Here is an 11,776-nt window from a genome sequence, read left to right on the forward strand (position 1 = left end):
CAGGGGAGAAGAACTGCCAAAGAGAAGTCCAGAAGGGAGGGCTAGCCATGAGGTGTATACCCAATGGTGAGGGATGGAGGCAGGATTGGTGTGGCATCTACCTGCCTCTCCCCTGACCTTAGCTTCCCACACTTGTTCTAGTATCCCCAGAGCAGGTGAGGAGAAGGCTCCAGACCCTCAGGCAGTCTCCTCTGAGGAGGCTCCCCTGCCGGGACTGTTTGGGGACAACGATGACTGGGACCAGCTCCTGAGCAGCATCAGCAGCACCCCCCACAGAGCCCTGCAGATCTCCTGGAGCCCACCCCCAACCCCGAGAGCCCCCTCAGGCCCCCAGACACCCCGAGTGGTCAGGCAGATCTCTATATCGGAGCCACGTGCTTTTCTGTTTGGTCAGGAGCCACCTTCAGATCCAGATGGGGCTCCAAGGAGCCCCCCTGGAGTGACTTCCCAGACCAAGGAAGAGAAAGCAGTGGATCCAGATGGGCAGGACATCAGCCCAGGGCAGTCCAATGAACTCCCCAGCCTGGAACCCAAGGAGGAGTCAGGGCCTGGGCCTCGGGTCCACTTCCATTGGGGTCTCCCAGGAGCCCCAACTGGGGAGTCAGGGAGTCTGGTGGCAACTGAGCTTAAAGTGCTTATTCCTTTGGAGGATAGGCCCCCTCATCCTGTGACCTCTCCCCCTCCCCAGGCCCCAGCTGGGCCCAGAGAACAGTTCCAGGCCTTATACCCAGGCGATGAGGGTCCTGAGCTTGGGCCTGTCCCAGCCAAGCTGCCCAGGCAAAGAGAGGCCCTACATCAGGACCCACATGCCACTGGCTCTGAGCCAGGACATGGGTCCCCAGAAGCTGGAGCCCTCATAGCAGGGCTGGCTGAGCCCTCCCAGGGTCTGGAGCCTGTAGGTCAGACTCCCACAGAGAGATTGGAGCAGAGCAAGCCAGGCCCAGATGTGCAGGAGAGCCATCCTGGGGGGCTACAAGGAGCTCATGGCCAGATCCTTGGGCCAGAAGGGCTGCCTGCCCTCGCCCACCAGGGTCTGGAAGAGGAGTCCAGGGTGGAGGAAAGTAAAGGAGTGGACCGAGGAGGGCAGGATCTCAGTTCAGAGCTATCCATTGAGGCTCTTGGCTTGAAAACTGGGCATTCAGAACTCCCCCAGCAAGATTTCCTGCCTGCTTCCCTCCCACATGACCCAGCACAGGCTCAGGCCGAAGCAGAAACCCCTGCTCCTGGAAAACCATCACCTCCAAGGGACTCTCCCCACACTGGGGCTCAGCCTGGGGATGGAGCAGGGCCCTGGGAGCCTACACAAACCCTCCCAACCAGGGCTGAACTGGAAGCCCAACCCAGGCCCCCACCCACAACTGCTCACGCAGAAGAACAAGGTCCCCCTCAATCCAGAGACCCGAGGGCAGAGAACTGGCCTAAAGACCCAGGAATGGACTCCAGGGGTGCTGGGTCAACCCCATTTCCAGGGGAGCACATGGCCAGTGAGCCTCCTTCAGCCAACCCTGATTACGCCTTCCATGTCATCTTCCTGGGAGACTCGAACGTGGGCAAAACATCTTTCCTGCACCTGCTGCATCAGAACTCATTTGCTACTCAGCTGACAGCCACCGTAGGTAAGGACCCACCTGGGGAGGGAGGTGGGGGAGGGAGGGGGGACCCAGGGGACCAGGCTGACAGGCTGGAGCAGGCCCAGAGTCAGCCACAAGCCAACCCTGTGGAAACTGTAGTTTCTGCCCTGGCCACAGGCCCTGCATTACACATTATTTTGCACATAATCTGGCTATTTTACTAATCATCTCTAATTACAGGTAATTTGCTTTTTCTGCATTGATCTGATTAGCTTATAATGTGCCACATCAACAAAGCACCCTGCAATTTAGGTGCCGGCACTGGCTGAAGGTGAAAACAAGTAGGTCTCCACCCACCTGGCCCCTGGGCGGGCCACTGCAGGGTCCGTGCCGCTTGACTTTGCTCAGGACCAGCCCCAGGCCAGTCAGCCAGCTTCTGGCAGGAGGTCATGTTGGGCAAGTTGAACATTTTACACAGAATGTATTTGTAGAGTGGGGTAAGTCAGGAACACAGGTGCCTGAGTTCAAACCCCAGCTTGGCCACTTACTAGTGGTATTATTTAAGCCCTCTGAGCATGATGGGGGCACCAATAGTGCTGACTTCCTGGAGTGCTTGTAAGGATTAGCTCTGTTAGTACATATCAAGGTCTTAGAATAGTATCTGGCATGTATTAAGTGCTCAATTAATATTAGCTATTTTCATGGTTGTTATTAATATAAGTAAATATTTGATAATGTCTAATTCAGTGGCTCTTGCAAATAATATGTCCCAAAGTACAAAGCTCCCTCTCCCTAAAAATATTGGGATATGTGGCCACTTGAACACTTCAGAGTCACAGAAAAGAGCTCGTGGGTATATCCCACTTAGGGGCAAAGATGGAGTGATCCGCATCTTTGTGTCTGTCAGGGTGGATGTTGACTGGGGAACAGTGCCAGACCAGTGGATAAAGTTCTTAAACTTTACATAAGATAGGCGCCTCCAGGACAAGTTCTCAAAATTTTCTCTGCCTGAGAATCGTCACCTGGGGAGCCAGGTAAAAATGCAGTGTCCTGGGGGATGGGGGACCCATAGGAGTTCTGGCCTGAGGTTGAGCAGGATCACAGGGTCTGCAAGGCCACCATCATTAATCACCTAAGCTACCGGTTACAGACCACCTACAAGGCACCAGGCATACATGTCTTATTCTTTACAACAGCCCTCCCTGTAATTGAGCCTCTCCCACTATTACGTGGTAAGAAGACTCCCCAAAAGTCAACTGAGAAAAAGACAGCTTGCATAATTGTAAAAAAGACAGGGCAAGGCTGCTGCACTACTAGCTGGCTGGAGGACCTGAGATCCAGGTGTGTGATCCAAATCTGTCCCAGGCTCACCTGCAGTTTACTGCCCCTGGTGGCTGTCATCCATCTTGCTCAACCATAGGGATGATTCTGGCTTCCACAGTCATGAACATTTCCCTGCTCATCATCACCCTCCTCCATTCCCACTCCCTTCTCTTACCTGCCTGCATTTGAGAACAAGGCCAGGTGGAGGACCAGATCCAGAGCCAAAGGAGTTATATCTGAATGTGCATTTTTGCGAGGATTTTTCTATCTATCCCCATTTTACAGATTAGGAAACAGAGAATTGAAGACCTGGTTAAGTTTCTTACCCTACTTGGGTCCCAAAGTTCATACCCACCTGCCTTCAAAGCACATGACCCCACACCAGAAGTTTTATTCTTTCCTGGGTTCAGTGTTGCCCTCTCCCTGGGTTTGTGCATGTATAAAATAGCAGATTCTTTGGGAAGCAGAAAACATTACGTTCCTAATAGTTTATGTGGTTAAGCTGTAACATGTCTGGGGGAGGATGTGAGGGGCACATGGATGGGTTTCGGAGGGCGATAGGCAGGGAGGTGGAAAGTGGGATTAATAGGGGAGTTATTAAAAGCAAAGAATAATCCTTAGATCATATGGTGGGTATTTAAGCAGAGGCTGGATATCATCACAAGCAGTGGGACTAGATAACGTCAGAAGTTCCTGCAGACCCTGGGCTTCCTAAGACCTTCAGGGAAGAGGGCAGTAAAGAGAAATGGATGCTACAGACTTCTGCTTCACCATTTACCGAGGCCAGACCTCCTGGAGCTGCTTCTCCCAGCTTCCAGTGGACAGCATGGGCAGGGGGTGTCTATGGCTTCTGTCACCACCAGGGGCGGCAGCAGATGCTTAGAGGGGTCACCATGAGAGACCTTGAGAAAGGTCTCTAGTAGCTCAGGGCTATTATGAAGAGCCACCTCTTTCCTGAGCTGGTCCGGGCTGTACACTGCGCTCTGCAGCCTCAAGGCTCCATTAGCACAGGGGATGGGCGTGGGGACAAAGCAGCCCCCCTCCAGCACCTCACCCCCCACCTGGGTTCCTTGGGAAATGAGGGTTGGCACGAAGGTATACTCCAAAGATTCCAAATCTTCCTGGGATTTCATATTACCTCCATATTTCCAGGGACAGAAAGGATCTGAAATAATGACACAGGGAGGGATGGGGACTGTGAAATGTAAAGAACTTGTGTCCAGGGAGATGAGAATTCATAGTGATAATAAAAATTACCACCTCTCACTCCCCAGACACTCGGCTGACTCCTGACATAAGTCATTTAACCCTCCCAACCACCCAGTGATGTGAGTCATTTTAAATTGCCACCTTGAAGATAAGGAAGGAAGGCTCAGAGAGGTGAAGTGACTTGCCTGAGGTCACACAGAGAGTACAGCAGCAGAGGCTGGATAACTCACAGCCCAGCTGGTCATCCCTGAAGCCAGTGCTTCTTCCACTCTCTCAGGCTACCTGTCTGCCCTGCTGTCTGGGTAAAGGGGGAAGATGCATGCAACAATTAGGAATGAAACAAGGAGTATTACAAAAATAAGTAAAACTGATTTTCTTGAGTAGCCTGAGGAACAAACACTGCCGTGCAATTGAGAAGACAGATATTTTCATAGAAGTAAAGACAATGCAAGGTGCCTCGCATTGGCTGTCAGGGCAGGAGTGCAGTGGGGGCTGGGTGGTCAGGGAAGGCTTCTTGGAGGATGTGGGCCCATGAGTATGGATGGGATGTGGAGAGCAGAGGGGAAGGCCAGCAGCTGAAGGTTCCCATCCCACCCTGGCTGGTACTGGGGACACGTATATATTTGGGCCGGCCTCAGCTAAAAGACCTGGGCAGTAACTTGAAAGTACGCCTGACCCCCTTCTATGTGTCCTAGGAGTGGATTTTCGGGTCAAAAACCTGATGGTGGACAACAAGTGCTTTGCGCTGCAGCTCTGGGACACGGCTGGCCAGGAGAGGTAATGGGTACAGTTGCCATTAGTGGCGTCAGAGACCCAGGCTTGAGCCTGGATTGCAGAGGGTGCAGCGGGCAGCCCCAACCTTGAGGAGTCTAACACGGGCTAAGAGGGAACCAAGTGCAAATGCAAGTGCAGCTTCTATCCCTGAGGATTCAGGAGGTCAGAGACAGAAAGATGAGTCCAGTCCCAGTGGGGGGAGAAGGACACCAGACCTAGAGGTCCCCTCAGTCTGGCAGGGCACCTGTGAGGGCTGTCCCAACATGGCCCTCAGGGGACAGCTACCCAATCGCTGTCCTGAAAATACTGGCCTTCCACTTTCTAGTTAAGCAGTAGTGATCCAAACTGAAAAGACACATCTTCTATGGTCCAGCAGTTCTACTTCTAGAAACTCATTCTACCCATAAACTCGTACATGGCTATATTGTCAAAGGGACCAAGACTGTTCATAGCAACATCATTTATATTATGAAACACTGAAACAATCTAAACATTATCAATGTTATGAAGCCACAAAAAAGACCGAGGACTCTCTTTATGTACAAATAAGGAAATAGCTCCAAGACATTGTATTAACTGGATAAAATAAAGTAAAGGCTACAGAGTATTAATGAGTACAGTGTTTTACACTGTATTTGTTCAAACAGTGTATGGGTATATATAAACGTGTGTGTGTGTAAGCATATATACGTATATGTATGTACATAAAACACCTCTGGGAAAATATTTCAGAAACGGGTAACTCTGCCTCTGGGAGGCAGACTGGATGGCTGCAGGGTGAGGGTAGGGTCGACAGGGAGAGACTTCTCACTGGGTGCCCTTTGGAACCTTTTGAAATTTGAGCAATCAGAACTGTTACCTATTCAACAATAAACACACTCTGAGAAGGAAAGTATGTGCACACTCTCTTTGGGAAGCAATTAGAAGCAGGTGGAGTGGCTGAGGCCTAGAGAGGCCAGGCCTGGGGCCAGGCCGCCTGCCGTGGCCTTACGCAGACTCTCCGGGCAGGTACCACAGCATGACGCGGCAGCTGCTCCGCAAAGCTGATGGAGTGGTGCTCATGTACGATGTCACCTCCCAGGAGAGCTTTGCCCATGTGCGCTACTGGCTGGACTGTCTCCAGGTGAGTTAATGGCTGCTAGGGTTACAGTTTTTGAGGTCAAGAGGGAACTTGTATCCTGTTCCCTCCCTTTTTTCTCCCAGGATTACAAATGACACTACAGACATGTGGGTGACATAATCTAGTGAGGGCAGTTGGCTGGATGGGCTGGAAGCATAGTGGTACAAAGAAACTACAACCACATAGTATACCCTCCAAAACAAACTCTTTCCTTTATCCTATAACCATTTCTTTCCTATATACAGAAGCTCTGTGATGTCTTCTTAACTCCTGGGGATAATGCAATTCTAGTGCCACTCTAGGTGATAATTTCTCTGTCCACACATCTCTAGTTCTTTCCCCTATGTATTTAATTGATATGTATATGCTGAAGTTCTTCAGTATGTCCCAGCACAGCAGAGGGGTATAAAATAACATGTTGTTTTCCCTCTAGAAGTTTCTAGTCTATTTGAAGAGATGCAAAAGCAGCAGGATAAGGTAATATACGAAAGCAGCTGGGCTCTGGGTTCTAACAAGACCTAGGTTTGAATCCTAGTTACCCCATCCCAATTCTGTGACTTAGGACAAGTGACTTAACCCCTCTGAACTTCAATTTCCTGACTTCCTTCACAGAGGAATTGTGAGGATTAACTGATATAATTGCTTTCACCACAGCACCTGGTGTATAGTAAACACTCAGTAAACAGAAGCTATTATTATTCATGAAACACAAAATAAGCCAAGGCAGCATGTGTGATCAAGTGCTGGGCTGTTCAGCACAAGCAGGATGAGAAAGGCATGGACAGGAGCAATCCAGGAAGGTGTCCTGGGAGAGGTGCTTTGCAGGTTGGCCTTGGAAACTGGGTGACATATTTGCAGGCAAAGAGGAGGGGCAGGTTCACTGCAGATGGAAGAGAAAGTGTCAAAGGTGGGAAGAGTGTGGAGTGGGTGTGATAACAAAGGTGGGCATGTGTGGAGGGAGGCTGCACACTGTCAGCTTCCTAGAGGGCGGAGCCAAATCCACCCAGGGCCTGGCACACAGCAGGTGCTCAACATGTGTGGCTGAGGGAATGTGTTCTGTGTGCAGGATACAGTGTCCGATGGGGTGGTCATCCTTCTCCTGGGAAACAAGATGGACTGTAAGGAGGAGCGGCAAGTGTCCACTGAGGCCGGGCAGCAACTGGCCCAGGTGAGGACCTGGGCATTGGCTCCTTTCCAAGCCTGAACCGGGCAGACCCCTCCCTGGAGAGTAGTGAGTAGGTTACCCTGGCCCGGGCCACCAAGAAGGACCCATCGCCCATTTCTGACCCTGCCCAATCAAAGGCCAGATTGGAGTAGACAACAGCCTCCCACCCACCTGGGCTTTAGACCCAAACATCAGGCTGTAATGGTGGGCATGACATTGAATCTCACTGTTGAATTAGCAAATCCCCACAGTGTCCCAACCTACATTAAAAAAAAATCTAAAGAGTAAAAAAGGTTTTCAAAGCTTCACTTAAAATTCCCTGTCAAATCTTAATTTATCTCTGGTCTCTAATTAACATAACATTCCTTCTAATTTATTCTATCTTAAGACACAAATTCTTCCCTGGAAAGATTGCATCAAAAACCCTACCACCAGATAGTGGATGCTACTTATTCATGAATAGAATTCAGCCACATTCCAGAAAATCTGGAGAATAATAAAGATGGAAAAAAGAATCACTCCCTGACCCACCTCTGACACCACCCCTCTTGGCATTTCCATATCATATTTCCTTCCCGTTCTTCCTCTCATTTCTCCTACTCATGAAGTCATCATTGTGGTTCCTGGTTGGCAGGAATTTTTTTCCTCTTAAAAGTAGTAGCTCATCTCTTTGACATAGTAATTCCTCCTCTAGCAACTTATCCTAAAGAAAGAATCAGAAATAATCCCTAAGAGAATAACATAATGGGCACCTGTGTATAATGTATAATCAAATGTATTTATATGAGGATGTTCTTTACTTTGTCATTTATAAGAACAAACATTTGGCAACAGTTGATGGTTAATTTGTGGAGCTTCATGTGAGAGGCTAGCATTTGCCATTAAGAATACTGTCCTGGAAGAATGCTTAAGGGTGTGGAGGAAATGTGTACAATGTAATGTGAAGTCAGAAAAGCAGCTGCAATTCTGGATATAGATTAGGCCGAACCATATGAGATTGCAGATATTTGACTGTTTGGTACCTATCAAAACAGCAATTTCGTATTGTTTCACCTAATAGTATAATGCCATTTAGTCCAGCCCCCATTAAAAGGGCTATATAAAACAGAATGGAAATACATACTCAAACGTTAGTGAGAGTAGTTTATATTTTGTACTTATACCTTTTTATGTTTCTTTTTCCAATATTTCCCCCAACTAAATATTTTTGAAATCAAAAAAACATAACTAATGGTCTAACAATGTCCTCAAGGACATTTCTCCAAGTTAGGACACAGGCTTCCCACCGTCACGCTGAAGCTGTAGAGTGTTTCCGGGTAGCATCTTTGACATCTTGGCTAGCTAGGGTGGAGGGCCAGTGGGCAGAGGGGTGAGGCTGGGGATCATGGGCCACAAGGAGAGGGGCTTCTCACCTGTTGAGGTTGGCCTGGGGACATACTGGGATTCTGTCTGATGGCCCAGTCTTTGGTGATAGAGGCTGCTGCCTGGACTCTCAGTGGTCTCCCCCACAGTACCCATACCCCTGTCTGTCTGGCTGCAGGAGCTGGGGGTCTCCTTTGGAGAGTGCAGTGCTGCCCTGGGTCACAACATCCTGGAGCCCGTGGTGAATCTGGCCCGGTGAGTGCCACCCTACCACTCCCCACCCAGAATCCAGAAGGGAAAGCCCCATTCTGAGGAAGCACCTATGAAATCACAGGGCTCAGAAGTCAGTGGAATGAGAGACAGTAATGCATGGAAAGCCTCCTGACTTCAGTTCTACCAGTCCCATCAGCTGCATCACCTCCAGGAAGTCTCATGTCCCCTCTCTCAGCCTCAGGGCAGTGGGAGAGCGAGAGTTACTCTCCTGCTCCCAACCTTCTGGTGACTTCCACTGTATTTAGAATAAAGTCCAAAAGCCTGGCAGAGGCATATATTAGCTCCAGTGCCATCTCCCCTGCCCCTCCCATAAACTTCAGCCAATCGGAGGGGCCTTCCCTGACCACACCCCCTTCCATCACTGTTCTGGATCACATCCTCTTTTTGTGTGCTTCAAAGCCCTTCTCCACAAATTGTAATTACACATGCATTTGTCTGTTTTCTAGTTGCTGCCTACCTCCCCTACCAGGCTGTAGCTCCAGGGGGACAGGGCCATGTCCCTTTTGTTCAGCCCTCTGCCTGGGGCCTGGCATATACTAGGTGCTCAATAAATGAATGAGACGAGTGAGGGGGAAAGGGTATTAGACCAGATAATCTCTAAACCCCTTCTCTGACAAAGCAGCTAGCGTGAGCTTGCTAAACTGCAAAGCTGATCACACCTGACACCTCTGACAGGCAACTGCTCAATGGCTTCCCTTTGCTTTAGGATAAAAGCCCAAGTTCCTGAATGTGGCTTCCTGGCCCATGAGCCCCAAATCCCTGCTGCCTCGAAGTCTTCTTTCTGGCCATTCAGTCCTTAGGCTCCGTGATTTAGGACAGTGTCAAGTACAGAGTAGATATATTGTGAACGAATGAATGAATGAATTAATGGGCTTCTTTTTCTTCCCTAACCCCCAAGCTCTTTCTCGACACTGAGCCTTTGCTGGCTTCCCAGAACGCACTCTCCTTTTCTGCTAGCGAACCCTTGTCCACTGCTCGGTCTCAGCTCCGACACTATCTCCTTCCTCCCCAAATCCCTCTGGGACCTGGTGTGAAGTCCCTCTGTTTGCCTCCCCATTCCTGGTCCTGATTGCCCCCTTCCCCTCTCTGTCTCCCTCACCACTCAAGGCGAGGACATGCTGGCTTCATTGCCATAATCAAAGTCCCTTGCCTGGCACACAGTAGGCTGGAGAGAATGCCAGATAAGAGACAGAAGGCTGAAGTCTCCATGGCCCCATTTTTTTTTGTGCCATGTGGAATGCAGGGCAGGGGCAGAGCAGCAGGGAGAGAGGAAACTCAGGGGATGCAGCCTCCTAGCTGCACCCTTGGACCTCTCCTTGCTGCCCCTGGGAGGTGAGAGAGAGGACTGATGCCTGGGCATCTTCATGCAGGTCACTCAAGATGCAAGAAGACCGACTAAAGGGCTCACTGGTGGAGGTGGCCCCTGAGAAGCCACCAAAGAGAGCTGGTTGCTGCTCATGACCCCCTGGCCTGTCTGAGGTAGAATGGCCACTTCCCTGGGTTTCCTGTTCCCACCTGCCTGGACACAGCAGTGACAGAGATGGCCAGCTTGGAAGTTCAGGAAAATCCTCCTCAGGTCAGGACTTGGCTCCCAGGCAGGGGCTGTACTAACACTGACCTTTGTACTTCAAAGAAGGACTTTTCTGAGTAATAAGGCTGGGGAGTGGAGGTGGGGGCAGTTAAAACTCTTTAAAGAAAGGGAAAGTCTAGAAAAATGACTTAAGGAAAACACACCACAACACTGGCAAAACATCTCTGGGTGGTAACATTATAGGGTAAATGTATGGGGGTGGTATTTTCCTTTTTTTACGTATTTGTATTTTCAAATCTTCTACACTGACTGAGTGTTCCCCATACAGTCAGAAATAAGAATAAATGTTGAGGGGAGGGAAAGAAACTTAAAAGAGCTTGCTTTGGTGCTGATTACCAGTTGATATAGCCTGTTTATTAAAGCCGTCCTATTGTTCCATGCCTGGCAAAGCTGGTGAATCTTGTCTCATTCACTGTATCTGTTTGCAAGCATGGGGTTTCTTTTGAGCAGAATCTGATTCCTGGGGAAGAGCAATGTTCTGATGGCCCCTGCTATGCCCCATTTCCCCCATCTCCCTGAGCCCCGACCACACTCTCCCCAAAAATCTGCCTGTAAGGGGTCATATCTGGGGATCTCATCCCCTGCCTCCACGCCACGGTGCCCCTATGGGAACCTCTGTCTTGAGGTGTCAATCTCTGGATGCAGTCGAGGTGCAGCTGGGGTGTGGCTGGTGGGGCCTGGGGAGCAGCAGGGGAAACTGATTCAGGTTATTCATGGGTTCCTCTTTGGAGCTCGTGTGAGAGTTCCCAGAATTGCATATTTGCCTCCTGACAGGTAGCTGCACATTATAACCTGGGGCCGGGATTTTCAGTGCCCTTGGGGAGCTTGTTTTGAGAATCTAAGACGGCCTCTCAGTGTTAGCCTATCTCCTGTCATCTGTGTTTGCTGTCTCATCTTACCGTTAACCACATAAGGCTCACCAGGCACTGCGGTCCAGCGTGGGCAGAGTGCTGAGTGTGGTACTTAGCAATCATTCGGGTGCTGGTGACTTCCTCAGTTGAATCAAAGGAAACCTCAGTTTCATAGAGAGACAAGCAAATACAGTTCAAGAGACAGAGGTTCAGAGAAAGAGAATGAAGGAAAAACAGGAGAGCATGAGACAGAGGAAAGAGACCTCTTATCAGTTTAATCAGTCTCCACTCTTGGCCCCTATCCCTCTGCTCAGTTCTATAAGGGATCAATAGCACTGAGTTTTCTGTCACTAGAGGCTTATAAGTAGAAGCCAGGTAACACTTGGCAAGAGGGGCAGTGGAGAAGATTCAGGTATCAGAAGCCACCAGAGTTTAGATCAGATGCCCTTAATAGACCTCATTTAATCTCTAAGCTAGTAAATGCGAATGACTCCCATGATCCAGCCAATCCTCTTACTTGTCCTCCTCCCTGATTCT

General features: G+C 49.7%; 1 protein-coding gene across 2 annotated transcripts in view; it reads left to right on the forward strand.

Annotated features, from left to right (window-relative positions):
- RAB44 (RAB44, member RAS oncogene family) overlaps positions 1–11,050 on the forward strand; it is a 30,114-nt gene extending 19,064 nt beyond the window's left edge. Inside the window, exons 9-14 of one of the 2 annotated variants that reach the window (XM_031434822.2) lie at positions 142–1,616; positions 4,799–4,880; positions 5,886–6,000; positions 7,064–7,165; positions 8,703–8,779; positions 10,168–11,050. In XM_031434822.2, the coding sequence (XP_031290682.2) occupies positions 142–1,616; positions 4,799–4,880; positions 5,886–6,000; positions 7,064–7,165; positions 8,703–8,779; positions 10,168–10,258 (1,942 nt within the window). In that variant the 3' untranslated portion in view covers positions 10,259–11,050. The remainder of the gene's footprint in view (positions 1–141; positions 1,617–4,798; positions 4,881–5,885; positions 6,001–7,063; positions 7,166–8,702; positions 8,780–10,167) is intronic. The other variant, XM_064476449.1, reaches the window with a different exon arrangement.
- Positions 11,051–11,776: the final 726 nt, after the last annotated feature.

This window comes from Camelus dromedarius, chromosome 19 (genome assembly GCF_036321535.1).
Source record: "Camelus dromedarius isolate mCamDro1 chromosome 19, mCamDro1.pat, whole genome shotgun sequence".
NCBI lineage: Eukaryota > Metazoa > Chordata > Mammalia > Artiodactyla > Camelidae > Camelus > Camelus dromedarius.